Source organism: Rhinichthys klamathensis, unplaced genomic scaffold (genome assembly GCF_029890125.1).
Source record: "Rhinichthys klamathensis goyatoka isolate OS25496 unplaced genomic scaffold, OSU_Roscu_1.1 h1tg000201l_1, whole genome shotgun sequence".
NCBI classification, from domain to species: domain Eukaryota; kingdom Metazoa; phylum Chordata; class Actinopteri; order Cypriniformes; family Leuciscidae; genus Rhinichthys; species Rhinichthys klamathensis.
The window spans coordinates 1,342,233-1,365,771 of NW_026606727.1; the positions used below are offsets into that span (position 1 = coordinate 1,342,233).

At 37.3% G+C, this 23,539-nt stretch overlaps 1 protein-coding gene across 1 annotated transcript in view; it reads right to left on the reverse strand.

Annotated features, from left to right (window-relative positions):
• Positions 1–23,539, reverse strand: part of erbb4b (erb-b2 receptor tyrosine kinase 4b) — a 183,119-nt gene that overhangs the window by 90,336 nt on the left and 69,244 nt on the right. The window contains exons 3-5 of the mRNA XM_056263228.1: positions 17,078–17,209; positions 9,872–9,937; positions 1,765–1,883 (exon numbers count right to left, since the gene is read on the reverse strand). Coding sequence (XP_056119203.1) covers positions 1,765–1,883; positions 9,872–9,937; positions 17,078–17,209 — 317 coding nt within the window. The remainder of the gene's footprint in view (positions 1–1,764; positions 1,884–9,871; positions 9,938–17,077; positions 17,210–23,539) is intronic.

The window sequence follows — 23,539 nt, forward strand, 5'->3', positions numbered from 1 at the left end:
CTTAGAGTTGCTGAGATGAAAAAAAATTGAAGGCATTGATCCAAATCCCAATGCGTGCCGCGAAAGTGCTTTTTTCAATTAAAAGGGAACAATTGAGAAGTACAATATCAATGATTACAGCTGAGGATAACTAATTAAAAAACCAGAGAGGTGCGATAAATCGCTTCCTCAGAGGGCCGGAGAGGCGAGGAGCAGTCAGAGACGTTCGGGATCTGCCCAGGCAACACGCAACAAAAGAGCTACAGAGGTGTGGCCCCCACTCTCATTCACAGCAAAGCATTGTGGGAGGAAATGAGATTTTAATGGTATCTCCAGTGCAAAGACCGTCTCCTATAGGGAGATTTCTGGTCAAAAGCGAGTCATCTGTAGGCAACATAGATCTCTTTTGCAGAAGTGAATATCACAGCTGAACAAAAACTCACAGATAAGGTGAGGGAGCCAGAATGGGTCTGGCGCTGTTACCGTAACACTTATACAATTGAAGATTTATGGGATGCTGATAAGGCCATAGAGTGACTGACAGACTGTGTGTGTGCGCGCGTATGTGTGAGCGCGCGTGTGTGTGCGTGTGTGTTTGGGGGAAAAAAGTTTTTACATGCTGAGACATCTAAGAGGATAATATTTGAGGTTAGGGATTCTATTCGACCCGGAAAAGATTTTGACTAGTTGTGAGTCAAAGCTTAAAAGCACAATGTCCACTATTTTCACATCTACATCATTTCAAACACAGTGAGGTTTAAAAGTCTGATTCCACATTCAAATCTGAGATTATTCAAAATCAAATTTTAAACCTATAAAAACTATTTTAGAATTAACATTTCACATTAACATTTCCAGACCCACTAAACATTTGTGATATTTTGAGCATGTTTAAAATCCCGTTCACATGACGGCAACTATAACAATAACTATAAAGTTCATTCTAGTTCTATGAGAATAGGGAAGTCCACACCACAACTAATTATAACAACAACAGAAGAACGACATAATTGAAATCACTTGCAGAACGATAAATGAACGATAGATTTCATAACGATTTTTTTCCAGCTGATAAATTTTAAAAACACTGACAGCCAATCAGAATCCATCCTGCTTTAAAGAACTTGAGCATTTAAAGTGGCAGGCGACATATTTGCAGTGTTCTTATAATAAACAAAATGTCACTGTGCATTGGTGTGGACGTTTATATATTTATTGTTATAGCTATCTTTATAGTTATCTTACTTATTACTCTTGGTGTGAACGGACCTTAACTTGTACAAAAGTTCAAATGTTCTTGCTTCCTTTGAAGCTCAATAAGGTCTTTGGATCATTCTCAAATCTTGCTGGAAAATATGATAATCAGGTTTTATACAAACTTGTGAAGGTCATGCAGCCTGAGTACTGCTGTTATTAAAGCAAAAAGAAAAAGAAAAATTGTGTTTGCTGATCATATAATTTGTGTTGATAAAAACCCTATAAAAATAGAAGAATGCAAAGGCTCAACTTTGCTAGTGGACTTTGAAACCCCACTAGTATACTGTATATATTGACTATGACATGCAAATACAGAACAAATACAGAATAGACACCAAGAAAGAACAGTTTGTGGACAGAGGACTTTTCATCCTGCTGTCACCATATAGAACAAACTGTAGTCATGTGGTCTGTGACTAGTCGACACAGAGCCAAAACATCAACTAGTGGCAGAGCTAATCGACTATATTCTGCAATCACTAGTATGCTTGGGTGTATGTGTGTGTTACACAAATACTGAAGACATACAAAGCAGTCTGTGTCCTTCGGTCCTGAACAGCCTCCAGCACACTCGCGATGGCAGCAGTCACTGACATACGGCCCAAAACAGCGGCCATCACACTGCTCGGCACACACCGTCTTGGTCACTGAGAAAGTAACAGAGAGACAAGTTCAGAAACTGTTCGTGAAAAAAGCATTTTCTAATGACAATTAGCATTTGTGTTAACAAACACTTTAACCATAATCCCTGATCATACTACACAGCTGTCTAGATGACAGTAGGTGTGGTATTAAGTAGAAGTAAACCGAGCTAGCCGGAGAGAACAAGTGGTGATGTGTGGTCTCTTAACTTCAATGATGGTGAACATGGAGCAGTGCTGCTTTCCTCCTCCTAGCGATACTCACAGTAATGAATATAGACATTCACAGTAATCCCTACCATATGGCATGCCAAATACATCTCCGGTGTAGCTTCTGAATGAGCTTAGGGAGCTTTCTGAAATAAGGCCAACTTTATGCACTGTTAGGATGCAAACAAAGATGCGGATGCTTGGCTAATGCAACTCTTCTTACGTTGTTAGGGTAGTAACAAACTTTACTCATGGGTGTGATAGAGTTATTATCAAAATGGATCGAATGTTATTAAGGTTCAAAAATTTGGGCTTGGTACATTTTGTAGTTTTATTTTTGAAAGTTGTATTCTGAAAATATTATTACAATTTAAAATAACTGATTTGTATAATATATTTAAAAATGTAATTTATTCATGTGAATTTTCAGCATCATTTCTCCGGTCTTCAGTCAAGTCAAGCCAAGTCACATTTATTTATATAGAGCTTTTTACAATACAGATGGTTTCAAAGCAGCTAGATAACAGGAAAATGCAACAAAGTTTGTTTCCAGAAGAAAAGAGCATCTTAGTCCAGCTTCAGCTTCAGTTCAGTGTCACATGTTCCTTCAGAAATCATTCTAATATGCTGATTTGGAAACATTTCTTCCTATAATCAATGTTGGAAACAGTTGTACTGCTTAATTGTTTTTGTTTTGTTTTGTTTTTGTGGAAACTGTACTTTGTTTCCACAATTTTTTGATGAATAGAATAGAAATCTTTTGTAACATTATAAATGTCTTCACTGTTACTTTTGATCAATTTAATGCATCCTTGCTGAATAAAAGTATTAATTTCTTTAAAAAAAAAAATTTCAATGGAAGTTTAGCTAGCTGTAAATGTGTCGAATTGAACTAAATTCCCGAGTAAGATTCTCCTAAAACAGTTGCTCTGCCATCACAAATGTTGACCTGAAAGAGAGAACTAGCTATAGTAGAGTACAGTTTACGCTAATGGCCAGTGGGTTATGCTTCTGGAACGCAACAATGTACAAAATCACACACAGACTCAAATCCTACAAAGACTGTCATTTTAATTTATCTACTAGCCCCCACACAAATGTGAGTGTGAGTGTTACTAGCAAGGTGCTTGTAAAACGGTGTAATTGGATTTCCACAGCAGCATTTGTATATGCATGCTTGTTCGGGCTGACTGCACGCTCCACAGCCTCTTACAAATGCATGTTAATTCTTTATCAAGAGTTCATTAGGCTCTCTAAGCATGACAGGATTCAGATGTACATGGATCTTGGTACGTTGACAGCAGTGTCCTGCTGGGTGACATGCTATACTTAATCTAAAACTACATCAAATATTTCTTTATTTTTTTTAGTATAACTTCTATACATGCAGTTTTAATGATCTTTTAATATTTAGATTTTTAAATATTCATGCAAAGCCACATTGCTACAGAATCACTTCCTTCAAAAACTGAACTTCTGACGTGAGATAGATGAATAAATTCTTATTTGATCATCCATGTTTACATATCAATGATGGGAGATCAGAAACATGACCCACCCAGTCATTGTCAGACAGGTATGATTACCAGGAGAATGAACAATATACAGTAAGAGTCAAGTGTTTAAAAGTCCGCCAAACCTTCAGCTGGTTCTGGTTCTGTGTAGCACCCGCTGCTCTGCACATCCTTCTGAATGATCCCAAAGTTGGAAGTTTATTTTTATATTCCAAGCGACTTTTTATCTCACAATTGCGAGTTTAAACCACACAATTCTGACTTTATATCTCACAAAATAGCGAGTTTATATCTCGCAATTGCGAGAAAAAAGTCAAAATTGTGAGATAAAATGTCACAATTACCTTTTTTATATTTCATTCTGTGGCGGAAACAAGCTTCCATACAAGGCTGATCATTTCTGTCTAACTTTAATTAATTAGGCCACACAAATAAATGTGAATTGTTTTGTGTGTCACAATGTGATGCAACCAAAAAGTAGTTTTTTAAAGAATAAGGCAGTTAATACTATATTAAACCCGACAACAAACCTGCTTCCCATATGAGTGAACCATAGAGGGAGGAAAATGGCCTTTTTTTTTACACAAAAACAAAAAAACTTAATGTCTTGGCACCAGGGGAAATAATAATAATAGAAAAACGTTTGATACGAACCCTTCAAGATAACTGTAAAAAATCTAATAGGGCATTGGAAATGATGATTATCTCAGCACCTATACACACTTTCCCTTGAACATTTATATAACTTTTAAACTAAAACGTTGATAGAATTGGTCATCTACCTATTTACATTCACAAGTGTCTCTAGTCATTACAGCATTGCTATAAGACCTGCACAATGTATCCAAGGATTTTATATGACAAGGTACATAATCTATACACTTTGAGAGGCATATATAAAAGTTATTATATGAATAGATTCAATTGATGTGAATTGTCCTTCCTCTGAAATACCACTTTTACAATTCCATTATGGCAATGTAAGCCATAACCGCATAGACACCAAATGGCCTATTATACAAAACAAAAAAAAACATTTTACTAAACTAAAGGCCCACTCAGAAACTCGATGATATGTTGAGTCATTTGCCATAAAACACGCTTTTTAAAATACACCCAGCTCTGGCAATTATACACAATCAATCTGATAAAGTACACATAAAGTAATGAGAATTTCATTAGCGGCTCAACTGCCGTGTTTTACGGCGCAGACACATTTTAGGTCAAGAAGCGCCGCTCTTGTTTAGATGTAATCCCCGTTTAGCTATGCACAAATTGATTCCAAATCTAATTATGCGTCAAAAAAATCATTATTTGAATACACTAGATTGAAATATTTACTCAGTATCCACTGGGTTGAGGAGAAATACAGATTTAAGTTTGCAGAAATGACAGGGAAGCTACAGGGGAAATCCAACAAGAATGTTTAATGCTCTCAACTTAGTAAATAGCTTCATTAGCGTGAGATGGAACTCGAATCCATTTCACAGTCGCGCAGTTCTCCAATTACTTCGTCCTTATCGTTCCGACAATTAAGACTACTCAAGCTAGGCGGCTGGTGGCGAGGCGAGCTGCGGATTTAACCACTGTGATGAGAGAAGGAAGGTGAGGACGACGAGACGAGGGAAGAGGAGAGAGAACAGACGGGACTTATCTGGTGCAGTGCGGTGACATGTAGTGTCTTTGTGGAGGCAGTTTGCAGAAGCAAAGGTTTGCTTATGACTATCTAAATGAGATCAGAATATACTAGAGAGAAAGAGAGAGAGAGAGAACAGGCTATGTTCCAAAACCTAGTGAGCTGCTTATGTCTGTAACATTTTCAGTTCACCCAAAAATGAAAATTCTGTTATTATATGCTGGTACGTGTGCTATGGAACAGACATTTTTGGAGCATCGTTATACAGATTTTTCCATATAAGAACAGTTCAGATGAGTTTGGAATGAGATGAGGATGAGCAAATAATGCCAGAATTTTAATTTGTTTTGGTGAACTGCTGCTGTCCCCCAAAAAATGGTAAGACATCACATCACAATATCTTTCATGGAGAATGCAATCCCATAATGATATAATAATTCTGATGAGCTCAATGAAAGAATCCATCCAATATATTGATTATAAATGTACAGTATATACACTGCCATTCAAATGTTTCTTAAAGAAGTTCCGTATGTTCATCAAGGCTGCATTTATTTAATCAAAATACAGCATTATTGTATTTTAAAATTACTGTTTTCTATTTAAAAAAATATTCCTGTGATGGCAAAGCTGAATTTTCAGCAGTCATTTCTCCAGTCTTCAAAATGATCCTTAAGAAATCATTATAATATGCTGTTTAGGTGATCAATAAATATTTATTATTATTTAATCAATGTTGAAAACTGTTTTTTTTTTTCAAAATAATAGCATTTATTTGAGAATTATAAATCTGTTGTAACAATGTAAAAATCACTTTTGATTGATTTTACATATCCTTGCTGTATATGAATTACAAATAAAATATAAAATACTGACCCCAAACCTTTGAACGGCAGTGTACAATTCTTTCAATAAATAACATTTTGTTGATGAGTATTGATTATATAATTGAATGTAATTAAAAATTTAGTATTCTATCCAATATGTGTGTATGGTGAATGCATTTACATTAACAACAACAGTGGAATCAACAGAGAATCCAGTCTTCTGTGCACTTTGCTATTTGTTTGAGTTGCTGTTCCAAATTGGTTACTACATCTGAGGTTCCATTTTTGTTAGTATGCTTTGTAGAACACAGCCACAGAGAGACAGAAGCGCCTGTTCAAATAAATGGTTTCTCCATTTAAATAACAGATTTCCTCTCAGAGGTCTTGAAGATGGAATGAAAACAAAACTGAGTGAGAATAATGAGAGCGTGTTGGTACCCAGATGGAGGGACAGAGTGAAATGACAGGTACATCTGCAGAAGAGAGAGGAAAGAGGAAGCAGGGAGGACATTATGATTAATTAGAGTATATTTGAGAAGCAAAAGGGTCATATTCTCCTGCTTGACCCGCCAAACCATTTTACTGTAAGTCTATAAAAATGATTGTCCATTACATGAATAAATGGTGATATCACCAGGGTAGTACACATTTCAGGTACATGATAGTTTTCCTGCCATTCCTAAAGTGAAATTGCTCTGCTCTGCTCATCTGTGTGATGATACTGTCGTGAATACAGATACATGGTCTCACAGATGTGCTGAAATACCATTAGCAGTTCCAGACAGAGTCGGCAGACTTTTTGCTCTTTTTTTTAAGGGGAAAATCTGTAGAATTTTGTGACAAGTATGGTCAAATAAAAGAACTAGACACCTATGTTTAGGTAACATTTCTGCTGCTTTAATTTAAGTTTCCCTTGCCAATCACTAGCATGGATCAACAACCATCAGATACAAAAATATATATTATTTATTATAAATATCCACTATATTGAATGAAAAATGAATGGAGACTACAGGATGTTTCAAACTGATTTGTAGCTCCACGTGAATATGCAAGGAACAGGCATTCATGAGAGAGGCATTCAAATTCTGTGGGAATCTGTGGAATTTTCTGGAGAAATGATCTGCACAGATTCCGTGTGGGTTTGCCTATTAACTTCCCATCTCCTCTAGCTCACGCTAATGGCACAAGAGTACAGTAATGCCATGAGAGGTTTTTCTCTAATATGAAAATACAAGTTGAGTGTTTTGTCCTTAAAAAAAAAAAGAAAAAAAAAAAGAAGACCCTTACTGCTGCATTAGCAAGCTTTTCGAGGCAGGGGAAATGACATGTTTTTGAGCAGTCTGATTTAGCATTTGACTGCATTATAAGAGCACGTCGGGGGAAATCAGAGTTACAGGGTGTTGTGATCAAGCTTGTTGAGAGGAAGCCAGCAAGAGAGAGAGAAGGACTATCTGTCTACGTGTGAGATTTTTGAGGGACCTAAAGTAATTAATCCTGGCAGTTTTAAGTGCAGCTGGTTTCCTCAGCTACATGTGAGAGGAGAGGGAGAGTCAGGCTTCCCGTCTATCTCTTCAATTATCCTCCACTGGGAGGGCAGCGGTGAGCCACGGCCTGCTGGAGGTGTCCTATCGGGCCTGTGGAGAAAGCTGGAGAACTCTCACAGAGTGGAACGACACTTCACCTCTCTCTGCGGCTGTCTCTGCACAGTCTAGATATTATATTCATGAGTAAAAGTTAGCATCCTGGTTGATAAGTTACAGTATGCTTATGCTATGCAATGTATTATTAGAAAATAAAAGAAATAAGCCAAGGCTGTTTGTTCTATTTTTTTGCCTAAACTCTTCATAAATCACTGCACTGTAAAAAAAATCTGTAGAAATTACAGTATTACTGGCAGCTGGTTGCCAGTAACTTACTGTAGTTTTAAATTGATGTTATTTACTGGCAACAGTTTGTTCAAAGTTAAATGAACATTAAACATTAACAAGTCTTTATCTTTACAGAATAAAACTAAAATAACAGCCTCATGCAAAGCATTCTGGGAACCAAAATCTGAAGGAAAAAAACAGAAAAAGGTTGATGAAGATTTCTGGTTCCCAGAATGCTTTGCATTAGATTGTTATTTTATAATTTTATTCTGTAAAGACAAATACTTGTTAATGTTTAATGTTCATCTAACTTTGAACAAACTGTTGCCAGTAAATATACATCAATTTAAATCTACAGTAAGTTACTGGCAAACAGCTGCATAATTACAGCAATTTTTTTACAGTGTGTAACGCCTGGGCTTTAGTGACAAGATGCTTTTATAAAATGGTTGTAACAAAAATACGAGTATCTAATCAATCAATAAATGTATTAATCATGAAAAGATAAACAAATTCCCACAGATTATATTCATCAGCCACAACTTCAACTTGGTGCATACTAACATGCGGTCATGTGCGCATTCATCTGCATTGCATGACGGCTTTGAGTTATGCTCAACCAATCCACAATTATTATCATTAACTAAAACTATAAAAAAATGTATTTAAATCAAATAAAGCTGAAATAAAATAACATAAATATTAGTTGAAAATTGTTAACTAAACGGAAATTAGAAATGTTGCTTTGACAATAAAATATAAGTTTAAGTGGAAGCACTAAAAGTATTAACTGGAAATAAAAAAAAAACTAAAACAGTATCTAAAACTAAACCGGAAATAAAAATAGATTAAACCCTAAATTGCAATAAAAAAAAACTAATAAAATGACAAAAGTACATAACAAAATTACAAAAGATTTAACTAAAATTAACCTGACTGACCTGGTGCCGACTTTTTGAGAGATTTGAGAGATTTTCCTTTTTATAATAGAAATTATATATATATATATATATATATATATATATATATATAACCAATATTTTTTCTTTTTTTGGGGGGGGTCTTCAAAATTTACTGTCCTCTCGTCTTTGAAACGAAACTTTAATACATTTAGATGTAATTTTATATATAGTTATGTTTATTTAATATAATAAACAAAGAAGCATAAACAAAACGAGGGGTGTCTGTTTTGTCTGTTTTTGTGACTAACGTTTCTTTAGTATAGCAATAGAGTATAAAAACCAATATAAATTCTCGGTATAGCATTGGACTCTACGATCGGCGGAAGTAATCCAGCATCCTTAGACCTTCACCGGAAATACCGCCGTCCATAGAGCCCATTGGTAATGTCATGGGAAAATAACATAAGCCAGATTTGAACCCATATTGAGAGTTGAACGAGCATTGCCTAGCCTGACCAAGTGTCGAGGTGTCCATGAGCAAGACACCTAACCCCAGCTGCTCCCGACGAGCTGGATGGCGCCTTGCATGGCTGACACCGCCTGTCGGTGTATGAATGAGTGAGTGAATGGGTGAATGTGAGGCAAATTGTAAAGCGCTTTGGTGGCCATTGGGTCTGTGAAAGCGCTATATAAATGCAGTCCATTTACCATTTACCATTGCCTGCATGAGCACCAGAGTTCAAAGTTCAATGACTGAAAATTTCTGATAATTAAAAGGATGGAGGCATCATTTCAAACATGGTCAAACATGATTTCAACATGTTGTTTAAAGCTCTAGACTGGTAACTACTTCAAATCCAGTGAGGAATGATTGAAACACTAGTGGAAGTGACACTCTCTCATATGACCTAAGGTTGAGAAAAGTAACTTTTGCACATTCCGATGTAAGCTTACAATCATCATTTCACAATCAATCATCGTTTTTTTTTTTTTTTGGACCATTATAAAGTCACTTGTGAATTTCTGACACTTACAGCTTTGGCACTGGTCCTCCTTTGGCCCCCAGCAGCGTCCATTACATGCTCTATGACACCTTTGACCTGCAACCAGGAAAGATAAAACATTTAGTTATTGAAATGTTCGAAATAAAAGATTACACAAAATAACATGTTTTATTTGAAATAACATTCACTTTTAACTCTCTGGGGTCGGCGGTCTCGCCGGCGATACCAGCTCACTTTTTTCCTTATCAGTGCAAAAGAGACTCAAATTACTCTGTTAATTTTGATCTTACATATAAGTGTTGTACATCATTCGATCCTGTTAAGTTTGTATTTTTTTTGTGGAACCTCATAATAAAAACAAAGTGTTGTGCTTTTCGCCTAATAAAGAAAAATAAACATGATGCGCGTTCTGCGTTCTCTCTGTCAGTGAAGTCCATTCTGAAACGCGTCCGAAAAATCATCTGTAACTCTGCAAATACTCTGTCAAACAGGTATACAGGCACACAGGCATGAAGCCTGAATTATCTTCTTTTAAATGAAGTAATTTATATAAAAAAAATTTTTTCTCATTTTATGTAATCTGTACGAAAAGAGAGAGATGATAGTCGTTCTCGTCTCAGCTCATTAAAGTTAATTTGACCACGCCCACGGAGCGCGCGCTCTATTCAAACACAAATGCTCTGAGGCGATCCACGCCCACATCAGCTGGATAACCCACCAAAAGAGACTCAGATTTACGACGCTGTGAGGAATAATAGTACTATCTTAATAATAATCCTGGAAAAAATTACCTCAGAAGTAGGCTACATGTAGTTTCATTTGGAGGAGCAACGGATCCAGCCGAGGAAATAGGTACATTCTTTATTTTCAAGTGCTTTGTGCTAATCGCGATATGGAATAGTGTCTGTAAACAAAAAGACTGTTTGAATCGCGTATTTGTGTGTGAATGAATGAACAGCTTTTACCTAACTATATTCCAATACTGAGATGAGTAAAAATCGACTGAAATATGTTGAAATAAAATATTTTTGTATAAGCAACGTATTAAACTGCAAATTAACATTTATATGTCCTAATCATAAAAACGATATGTTACATATGAAAGACAAGATGTCGTTTTTACTGTAAAATACTGCCACATCAAATAAGCTTGTTTGCTAAGATGTTATTATTGTTTGTTCGATTGTAAGCTATATTCAAACTAATTAATCCGCAACTGTGAAATATGTATGATAAAATGTATACTTTAGTATATAATACAAAGAAAGATTACATTTGAAATATAGTTAAAATTTTAATTGTTGTTGTAATTGTAACCTTTTTATTAAAATAGCAAAAATATATGTAGGCTACATATAAATAAATCTTAGGTAAATCTTAAAAGCTCAATATAAGCCTCCTCTTTAAATTATTTGTATTGTGTTTTATTAGTGACACATTTGGGATATATTCCCAAACTTTCTGTAAAAACAGTATGATAATTAACTGCACAATTACTAGAAATTTTTACATTTGATATTATACAATTTGCAAGCACAATTTGAAAAATAAATAAATAATTGGAACTGTGAACCAATTTTGTATTATATATATATATATATATATATATTGTCATTGCATTCTTGTGGCTCAGTGACACACCTGAATGAAAGGGTCATTAGTATGCAGCCCCATTATGCGCTCATTATGCGGGCCCATTGTCTTCTCAGGTGTGAATCACAGCAGGTCACACCCCTGCGCATATTGCCTTTCCAAACAAAAAGTGTCATTTTTAAATTTAAACCAATCTATTGTTTTATGTGACTGATAAGCCAGGATGATTTTCAGATCATTTTGAAGAAAAAACTCTAGGCGACAACATCCATTAGTCAAAAGTCTTGTGGACAGATATTTAGTATGTGTTTTGTGGCCTTATTTCAGAAACTTTAAGTTTTAGTTTTTTCAATAACCACGCATAAACAATATTCTCTCAAAAATACAAAAATGTACATACATGTTGATAACACATTATGGTAGCCCTGTGTGTGCTAAATAGAGTGTAATTACACCTTTGCCAGTAATATGTTTATAAGCAACTGAAAAAAGCACAAATGTCAGAGTATGTCAAAACATCTCAAGGACCCCAAAAACACCTTGGACCCCAGAGGGTTAATATGCACCTGTGCATTATAAGACCAGAAAGTGATCATAGTAAATTTTGATTTCATGTTGACTAAAACTTTTAAGTGTGCATTTTTATCACACAATCGTTACGGGGACATATATTGTCCTAATGTTCAATCACAGTAACCATAATTTGGATCATTCCGCTTTGGGATAGAACTCTTTCCATCCGCACTGACCCTATTCTGATGAAGTGGGGGAAGAGTCACCGCTGACTGACAGAACAATGTTCTGCCTGACTCTCCGGAGCTGTGCCTGAATCCTCCCCGGCCCGTATAGTTTGCTACACTCATCTGCAGTGGCTGTTCTGCCACCCAAGCTTAATTGACTGTTGGGTAATTGCAGTGTGAGCATGGCTGACTGATGGAGTGTTGTCCTCTGTCCTTGTTCCACTTCAGTTAAGAGTAATTACACTAGTGGCTTACTCTCTTCAACTACATGGGGCAGACACTTTTGACTATCTCCCCTTTTTAAACCTAACCTTTTTTTTTACACTCTCTCCCGGCTCCTCCTTTGCCTAAGTACTTGATTTCTCTGTTGTTCACGGCAAACTTTTGTGAGATATGGTGAGAAAGGCCCACTTTCTAATCGCTCAGTCTAAAGGAAAATTCTGTCTTCATTTACTCACCACCAGACTGCAGATAAATGTGGCCCAAATAAAAAATGTTTTGCTCATATGTGACTCGGACATGTTTTAGTCATGACAGTGTGAACGGCACAAACCACATGGAATCTGATCTTTTTGATTCTGATTTGTGTCACTTCCATATGTGGTCCTAATACAGGTCAGATGCTGAACAGTCATATCGGAGTAACAGAGTAACTGGAGTAAAATTCGTCACAATTCAGCGCTCATGGGAGTCACTTCAAAGATTTTACAAACCCGAATTTATCGAGACAGTTGCGAAAAGTATTCACACTGTTTCACACTGTAGAGCTCCAAAGAGGACATAAGATCAGCATAAATGTAGTCTATACAACTTGTAGATTATAATCCAAGTCTTCTGAATGCATGTACGTTAGTTTCGTGTGAGGTATAGAGGCCACTTTTATGGTAATGGTCACTGTGACCATTTCACATTTCACAATAATAAAACATCTCTTGCTGTTTCCACTAGAAAGAGAATGTCATTCAGGTTTGAAAATGAAGTGAGGGTGAGAGACGCGCTCAAGGTCTCATTTGGTTCATTTTAATGTTTACATTGACCATCAAGATCATTCTATGCTTCTCCTTAACTGCCTACACTAGGGGTGCTCCGATCAGGATTTTTGGGGCCGATCACCGATCGCCGATTACTGGAAGCTGTATCACCCGATACCGATAACCGATTACAGGGTCTATTTGAAGACTTCTTTTTATCATGTAGCATTACTTATTAAACTATATTTAACAACAATGTACATTAAGTATTACATTTAAGAGAAGACAATGCATAATGAATTGACACCTGTGTATTTATTTGCAAGCAACATGTATTAACATAGCAGCTTGGTTATTGGGAGCAGCTTAGGGCTTGACATACAACTTTCCTGTAGAATATAAAATAAAATGAATAAAAGACAGAACATCTGAGTCTTTAAATTTAGCTTTAGACTACTTTAAACTAAAAACAGCAACAAAAAAGGCTATAGCCAAAATAATGTTTTGAGTCAGTCAGCCATCAGTTTTTCTAATACACTTAAAGGACCACAGGTAGTAAAGTGCACAGCAACAAAAAAAAAAAAAAAAAAAACTAACAACTTCCATATCTGTATCTATAACTTTGCTTTTTTCTGGGATGCTTAGTCAGATTTTGTGGGCATTTAGAGAGGAAGAGAGAGGTAGAGAAACCTTTTTGTGTGTGTGTGTGTGTGTGTGTGTGTGAAGAACCCTTGCAAAATTATTTTAAACAGATTATGAAAGCCACCTCTAGTCACATCTATGGTTAGATTGATTTTTTTTAGATCCAGTGAAGTCTGTCCCACCATGTGGCTAATATAAATAAATAAAACATCTTCAGTTAACTAGCAGATCATTCATTTAGTTCGCTATTAAATAAGAAATCTAGCGCTAAAATGTGTTTTTGAACTCAAGCTGCACGTTCGTTGCCGCGGCGATCAGTTGCATGGATACAGTGCTCTGTGCCTCGCGCAGGCTTCACTCGGACGCGCGCTTCAATCTATCGCCGTTGCGGACTCTTATTCATTCCGGTGTAATCACAAAATAAAACACAAACGTATCCTTGCTTGATATAATTGTAACCGCTGATGAACATATTCAGTTTTGATGAGAGAAAAAAATATGTACGAGTGATTTGACGGACGCACGGGGGGGGGGGGTTGTTGCGTTAAATCTTACCCAGATACAATAGTTTTGGCCGCTGCGGCATATTAAATATATTACAAATAGTTTTTCAGCGTGAGAAATACAATGTGTGGCGGGAGAGCGTGACAAAAGACCGAAATGAGTGACTGTCACGCTCAATGCTTGACACTTGAGAGCCCTGTTGTAGAATTGCCAGACCGGTGAAGCCATTTTTACCAGGGCCATTTTTTATATTTCAAGTTTTGACTGCAAATGTCACGTCCATAACGCTGGAATTGCCCAATTGTAAAGAATTTATCTTCAACTAGTTATATTCATTTAAAGATAGATTAAACGAAACAAGCTGTTAATTATTTTAATATTTAATTTTAACTTTGAGCTCCACTTTACAATGCTCAGCTGAGCAGCAATGGGCAACGCTGCTGATGCTTTACCTTATAGAGATCAATGGCATTGATTCATTGTAGCCTATTGAACAGAGCTGACGCCATTCATTAGAAATCTCCTTATTAAATTTTTCGCTTTCCTTGGTCACGGCAACCTTTTCACGAATTTCACGACTTGATATGAAGGACAGATATTTTGTTTACATCCACCTTTCTGCTTCCGATCTGTTGCGTAAGATCACGTGAGGCGCTTCCTCTGGCACGAATCTTAATAACATTGTGTAGTGTGTGATGCGCCGCGATTTTCAAATCTTGTAGTGTGGGCATGTTTAAGATTTGAGGTGAGAAAATCTGCAAAGATTCTCCTCAAGTGTGTGCTGCAACCAGATTTCAAAATCGGTTAGGATTTTAAAACTCCTGTCGTGTGAGCCAGGCTTTACCCAATACACTCGGACATTCTCTGCTTCCACATCCATTGAAATGCATTGCAGTTAGTCAGTTTTCATTTGTTTTTATATGTTTCTTCTTGTCATTTTAAGTTTAAAATGGTCAAACGGTGTGCATGGGGTACATGCAACTCCGACACTCGGTCTCCCGAGAGGCTGGGCGACGGTGTGTATTTTTGACCCTTTCCCAAACATCTCAACCGAGATAAGTGTCTGCTCTGGATAAAGTTATGCGGTTACGTTAGACCACAACACCAAATAAACGTGGATAGATTAAACAAGAATTTAACAAGGATGTCTACATCTGTTCTAAGTCAACAACATATTTGAACCAGATTTGAACATTATCTTTAACATCTCTAACGTAACGTTAACTTCTAGCTGCGTTGTACATCATGTCACTTAGCTTCATTACGTATATAAACGTATGTAAATAACCGAGATAACAAATGTTAGCAATGTTGTGCTGAAAGATTCATGTAAATAGCTACTGCAGTGCATGAACAATGCTGATCCTCTATCTTGTTGTCTGAGATGGTGATGGCAACGAGATGCGGTTTATCACGTTTACACTGTGACCTGTACATTTTTGCCTGGAGCTGAAGCTTATTATCGACCTTCTCAACAATACAATCATTCATATAACCCTCCAATGCATAGTTAATGCCCTTTTGGTGACTTGGAGATGATATATAATCTTTCTGTCTCCAAAAATCATCAATTGCCTCCCGTGAAATGTCTCCTCCTGTGACAGCTGCCATAGCGCCTGTCACAGAATGTTGACTGTTTGTCCCAGTGAGTGGAGGGGGCGTGGCTTAGCCATAGGTCAATTGGAATCTGATCTAAATGATTGGTTGTCCATGTTGTGTATCGCAACTGTTCAGATCCGATTTGTGTGTCCCATGCTGCTCTTTTGTTTTCCGGAATATCTGCATTGGTTTCTATGGCAATGACGTTGCGTTGGTAGGTATACGCCAAAAACAACAACAACAACAACCACAACATGGAGGGATTTGCAATACAAAACACGTCTCCATTATTGTCATTTTCTGCTCGTCTGGCATTTTGCAACAACACAACCTTGTTTCTGCAGGGACTTTCAGCATGTTTCCTATAGCAAAGTCTGACGCTTACTTTTTTGTTTTTTTGTGGCGTGAGAAAGTCACATTAACCACGCAAAATCTGATCAGAGCAAGCAGACTGAAAAGGATTTCCAGAAATGCTTTTTGAATAGGATTTCAAAACACATATGAATGTAGCTCGAGACGGATTTGTAAAAATCGCATTTCATGTGATTTTTTCTGCCGTTCACACTTGCTAAATCTGATCGGATTTCAATCAGATACGCACAAAAAACGGATTTGGATAGGCGGTCTGAACGTAGCCAAAGAACTGAGGAAACTAAGAGCTTGAATACACAGAAACAGGTACCGGATTAATTGAAAGCTAATGACCAAGGAACACAGGCAAAATGGGAGCAGGGAAAACAAAACCAAAACACAGACATAGACATAACCCTGACAACTACAGTATACATCAAATGGAAATGGAAAACAATACTAACATGGTTTCCAAAAAGTGTGTCAGTGTGTAAAAATTTTTTCTTCAGGATTCTTTGATGAATAGAAAGAAAAGTAGTACACTATCATTCAAAAGTGTGGGGCCAATATGATTTTTTTAAAAGAAATTAATTATTTCATTCAGCAATTGACAGAAAATACATTTATAATATTCCAAAATATTTCTGTTCCAAAACGGATCATGTGACACTGAAGACTGGAGTAATGGCTGCTTTGCCATCACAGAAATAAATTACATTTTAAAAATGTTCATTAAAAAAGTATTCTTTCAAAAATCACACTGACCCCAAACTTTTGAACAGTGGTTTAGTAACAATTAATTTTTGCACCTCATGCTCTAATTGGTCAGTACTCACAGGAGCTGCTGCTATTAGACGGCACAACCAGGTGATCAGAGCGGGCGTTCTTCACTATATCCTGCCAGTGGATGGTATCGGCATGACACAGGAACTTGTTCTGGTCCACGTACACCCCTCCATTCAGAATTTCTGTTAAAACACAGACAGCAACAATAAAACACCAATCAGTCTGTAATGAATTATGTCAGCGGACACCTCTGAGCGAATCGTTCCAGTGAAGGTGACCTCATCACTATCTTACTTCACGTGGAATATAGCAAGGTTAGGCTCTCCCAAGAACAAAGATAATGTATAAAATAATTTGATTTCTTCACACAATGTCACTTTTTGACCCTCTGGTGTTTTTGACTGGCCTGGTTAGTCAGCCTGGAATCCACAGTCAGACTGGTGCTTTAAAGGGACAGTGCACTCAAAAATGAAATTCTGTCATTATTTACTCACTCTAATGTCATTCCAAACCTTTTGTCTTTTACCTATGTCGCAATATGAGGTAAATCCTTCCCTGTCTGTGTATCACACAAAGCTATTGTTTGATATAGAACAACTTATGAGTCAAATAGACGTATTTTATGATATTTTTATGGTGTGCTTGCATCCTTTTTGGAGATTGAAAGCTTCAGTCCCAATTCATTGTAAAATATTTTTTCAAAATGTCTCCTTTGATGATCCAAAGAAGAAAGTACTGTAACTCATACAGGTTTGGAATGACATTTGGGTGAATAAATAACGGCATATTTTTATTTTATTTTGAGATTAACTATCCTTTTAACAAAGAGGCCAGACAAATTTGACTCTTGCTGCTATTATTAATAACCCTAATCTGTTTTAATTTTATTTGTCCCCCTCTTCATTGTATCCCCCCCCCCCCCCCCACTTCCTTCCGCTCCTTTGAGAGATGTCTACTCCCAGCAGACAAAAACAGAGGGAAGGAAATTATTACATTCCCCGACAATATCAAAATCAGATCCATCCTGGATTTGGAGCTCTGACATTCTGGACAGCAGCGCTAACAGATTTCTAATTTCATATTTCATCTGCAGGGAGACACTTCTCAATCCTTTGCCCTAATATGCATCATACTGTTTCACACGGATCACCGGATGGAGAGGAATCAATCTGTTGGTCCCCTCCCCGTGCGTTCACGGGTGAGACGTCTCTGTTTGGGCACACCAGACGACAGTGAACATTATGATCTTAACGTGTCTGGAGTAATCCTCACTTGCGTGGACAAAAACACTGGAGAGCTTATAACAGATTTGCATTATTTACTGCAATGGATTTCTCTTTCACGGCAACAGGAGATTAGCTGTGTGGCAGTAGAACAGATGAGACATATTCATATAACCACGGGCCATCTGAAACTGATAATAGCCTAACAAAAGCTTGATTAAACTGTACTCCATGGATGATTGGAGAAGGTGTTATTGTGAATCTCTACAGGGCATTGAGAAACCTGTCGCTCAATGGATAAATTAATTTTAGCGTTCTCTGCGTCTGACGTGCTGGGAGGGCTGAACGCAAATGTCTTGAGCTCTCCTAGAGGCAAGAATCAGAAAAAAAACAAATAAATGCAATGGCAGAACTCAGCAGGGGTCCTCAGACGGCCCAACCGGTTGATGGAGGGCCGGAAAGCTGTTGTTCTCTCTCTACAGATGATTTCGCTCCAGCTTCACTGAACCTTAGTGTGTACATCAGATAAGAACACCTTGGGGAAGAGAGTCCACAATTGAAGACTACATACGTAGGCTCAGTCAGCACCAATTATACTATCATATCATAAAAACACTGACCATACAAAATAAAACTAAACACTAAAGCAGATAATAGTGTGTGTTTACATGCAAGCATCATACACCAGATGTTGCTGCTAAAGCTAGTTGCACCAGTTCATCTAACTTCTTACTCAAAGGTTCATCATTCTCAAAGACAACATTCAAAGCATCCTACACAGGCTATGACATTTCCTGTTGTGCTTACCTTGAACCTTTTTGAACATGTGCTTAACTGTTACACATTAAGTTATAGATTTAGATGTATTATTCTGATTTTATATTTATATTCATATTCTATGTTTATGTTTAATACTTTCATGTACATTTGAGATTTACATTTAATATTTACATTTGTTAAACCCTTACAACATAAACATGAAACCTGAAGGAACATATTTGTGATAAATCTGGAAAAATGGGGCACATTATCAGCCTAAACTCAGTTTCTCAGTTGGCACAGATTGGCAGGCAAGTTACCTGTATCAAAGGACACACAGCTGGAGGGGTAGGAGAGCGCGCACACACACACACACACTGCCAGTCTATATGCCAGCACTGGCGCTGGGTTCAGTTAAGCGTTTCTCTTTGCAGCGATGACAGCTGGTTTCATTTGAATGAGTGTTTGACTAGTTGGTTCTGTACACACACACACACACACACGGTTCCTTCTGATGGATTTGGTAACACTTGAGTCATTACCATTTTCTTCACAGTAGAATACTGGTTCAAATAATTAGTAATTCCTTTAGACGGATGTAGCAACACTTAAGTCATTACTATCCAAAACCTTACAAAAATCTTAAAAGTTTACAATGACTTCAGTCAATTTCATGGAGTTATCATGCTTTTCACTTTGGTATATGGATCCTAAAAATGTGAAAATCTTCTTTCTGAAAGATTTGGTAAGACTTGAGTCATTACTATTGGGTTAACATGATCTTCACTTTAGAGTTAATTATTATACATTATGTATTATTCACATTAATAATGAACCTGTATATAGAAGTTCTTAGTAGTTATTCGGGAGGAATTTAGCATTGCAGTATGCGAATGTCTTCGCTGCTGAAGATAAATGGGATACTCTGTTAGAATTTGGCTAAAAGAAGATATTTTGGATAAAAAAAAAGATCTCTTAAAGGGATAGTTCACTTTGAAATTAATTTTTTATATGTTTTAGCTTACCTCAAGGGCATCCAAGATGTAGGTGTCTTTGTTTCCGCAGTAGTTTCAATTTTGATAATTTTAGGTCAAACCGTTCTTGTCTGTCAGTCATATAATGCAGGTCTATGGTCACCACCTCAAAGAACATGCACAGAGAAGTCCAAATTAAACATGATTTAATGACTCGTAAATGTAAGTACACATTGATGGCCTATGACACGAAACGAGCGGTTTGTGTGAGAAAACGAACAGTATTTATATCGTTTTTACCTCTAGTAACGCGCAGACCGAAGCGCCCGCCCCCTCAGATCACTTGGACGTGGCTGTGGTTACAAGAGGTAAAAACGATATAAAAACTGTTCGTTTTCTCACACAAACCGCTCGTTTCGTGTCTTAGGCCATCAATGTGTACTTACATTTACGAGTCATTAAATCATGTTTAATTTGGACTTCTCTGTGCATGCTCTTTGAGGTGGTGACCATAGACCTGCATTATATGACTGACAGACAAGAACGGTTTGACCTAAAAATATAAAAATTGAAATTACTGCAGAAACAAAGACACCTACATCTTGGATGCCCTTGAGGTAAGCTGAAACATATCAAAAATGTATTTCAAAGTGAACTATCCCTTTAACTTCAAGAAAGTGCCTATGATGACTAAAGACGCTGCCTCATAGGCAACTCGTGAGATTTTGCAGAACACAAACTTGCAGAACATAATGATTTCTCTGGGCTTAAGACAATCAGTTTCGTTTAACTAAATGGACATGGCATGGACATCATATTGGAACCAGTGTTGTAATAGTACGCAGGGCCTTTCATCAGCTTAACTCGAAGATCAACACTAGTCAAGCTTCTCCTTTTAACAATCACAGAGTCCTAATCCAATAGTTCATTCACACTTCCTCTATAAGATGATCAAGTCAGTCGGGCATAGATGTGGCTGCCTATTCATCACAGAGTGCCAACATCACCGCGGCCTTACGCCAGTCACTGCCAGCAGTCTGGCTCTGCGTGTGGCACAGAGGGATCGCGCCTGGCAGGGCTTATGAGGAATGATATGCCAGACTGTGCCAACTTCCCCTGCCGCCACTGTACAAATAGGTGATCTTCTGCACCATCCATCAATGTGAGGCTCTGCAACCACACAGCCCAGCCTCTCCAGACGCGTTACCAAGGAGATGCTGTCTGGGTAAAAAATGCAACGAGGGAACAGAGTGATTTTTCTTTCCAATAAGGGGAACCCAAACACACTAGGACTTTTGTGAGAAAAATAAACACTTTGCGTTTTAATCGTAGTTTAACTCAACATTATTGTTCTTTTCACTGTTGAGGGTGATAACTTTTATACTTTCTTTTTTCTTTTGTGAGACTGAGAGCGCTAAAACCACGGCCTAAGTGCTAAACAAGACCTAAGAGAGAGACAGAGAATATCTTACATCTCTTACACCGGATATTTGAAGATCGAGTGTCCCTCTGTGTCCAATTTGAGGGGGAAAAACGCAAGTAACTCCTTCCATGTGTCCGTTAGAGTCTGGCCGACACAGAAATGACTGAAAAGCAGGCAGAGAACACCTCAAACTCTTCTGGATAAATGATAGCACTCTGTGCTCTTTTTTGTGGCTTATTGCGTCTAGGACTGACAGAGACAACTACCTGAAATGTTCTTACTACCTGACAGATTGACTTCGGTGGTGTCTGTCAGGTAGTAGGGACATCTTCTGTGTGTTATTTCACAAAAAAAAGTCACTTACAGCTCGTTATGATTTGTTCTACCTTCTGAATCCTATTGGAATCCTACACCTAGCGTGATTCATTGAAATATTTTACTTCCATAAATTTTGCATCTGAAGGGAAACTCCTACAAATGCATATGCAATAATGTCAGCCGCAAAAATAACTATGTCCACGCCTTTTCAGCGCTAATTTTTCACCACGTGTCTTTAGTAAATCCTGATAGTAGTTTTTTAACGGCGAAAGAGGTTTTGTGCTGGCATAGGCTGCTACTAAATCTGGTCCCATGATCAAAAATGTAGTAAAAAACAATAATACAGTGAAAAAGTATTACAATTTAAAATAACTGTTTTCTATTTTAATATATTGTAATTATTATTTTAACATTACTCCAGTCTTCAGTGTCACATAATCCTTCAGAAATCAGAAAGTGTTCTAATATGCTCATTGGGTGCTCAAGTAACATTTACTTTTATTATCAATGTTGAAAACAGTTGTGCTGCTTAATAATTGTGTGGAAACCGTGATGCATTTTTTTCTGGATTCTTTTAGGAATATTAATAAGTAGAAAGTGCAAAAGCACAGCATTTATTTGAAATAGATTTGTTTTGGGACATTATACATTTCCCTTTACTGTCACTTTTAATCAATTGTATGTATCCTTGCTATGATATAAAAAAGTCTTACTAAACCCAAACATTCAAATGGTAGTGTATAAAGCCACAGTGTGAACCACTGCTCGTCATTTAGCTAAGATAATAAGAAACTTCAATGATGGGCTTTCCATGAACACCTCAGCCAAGGTCAGAGCAAAAGAGCCACTCACATAAATCTAGAGGAACAGGGGTGGCAAACTAGGAATAAAACACAGACAGACTCTATTTGAATTTAATTGCACTTTTATGTATTTAACTACTGACCTGAAAAGAACAACGGCTTTAATTTAACTACATAAAAGCATTTATGAGGAGTTGATGCTGCAGGCGTTGGGGAGAGAGAAAGGGGGAAGGCGCGAACCTGTGCGGGAGTAGTTCGGCAGGCATTCGTGCCGTGCTGGCTGCGAGCAAATGCACTTTTAACGAGACACTGTTGACATTCAAGCATGAGTGGCCACGGCAGGCAAAGCATCATGGGAGCCTACTGATGGCCCATATGTGATCGGCACTGACAGAACATGTGTTCTACTGGTAACATGTGTCTGTCTGGAATTTATCTGAACCAAGGACCCTCTTGTAGCGCTCAATGCATCATTTTTTTTTTTTTTTTGCCCAGGCTACAGAGGGACAAAGTCCAACTCGATAACAACTCTTGAAAAACCAATGACAAAGGCAGTAAATAACAGGCAAGAGCTGCATTGAAATAAATCCTTTTCAAATCCAACCAAGGTTGATAAAAGAATTGGTGCAATATAGGACACCCTTTCTGTCTACAGGAAGGCATTTTTTATTGGCAAATGTTATAAGGGAATTGTCACAGTGACGGTATGATATACAAGCAATAAAGAGAGAATTGAAAGTATATTGAATGCTGAGTGGAAAAGTGTGCTGTGCTGGACTAGTGGTTTAAAAGCAGTGACAGATGCTCGCAATACGCTATAACATCTTTTTATGAACAGTTAAAAGCAGAAGAATTTGAACCCAGTCTTATTTTGAGTTGTTTGTTGGGTTACAAGGTATATCAGGGTTCAAGGCTGGTCGGCTCAATACATATAGATTCAGTATACTGTATATAAACAGGATGGATGACAGTTTCAGACAGTGGTCTTTACTTACACTCCTCCCTGCCCTCC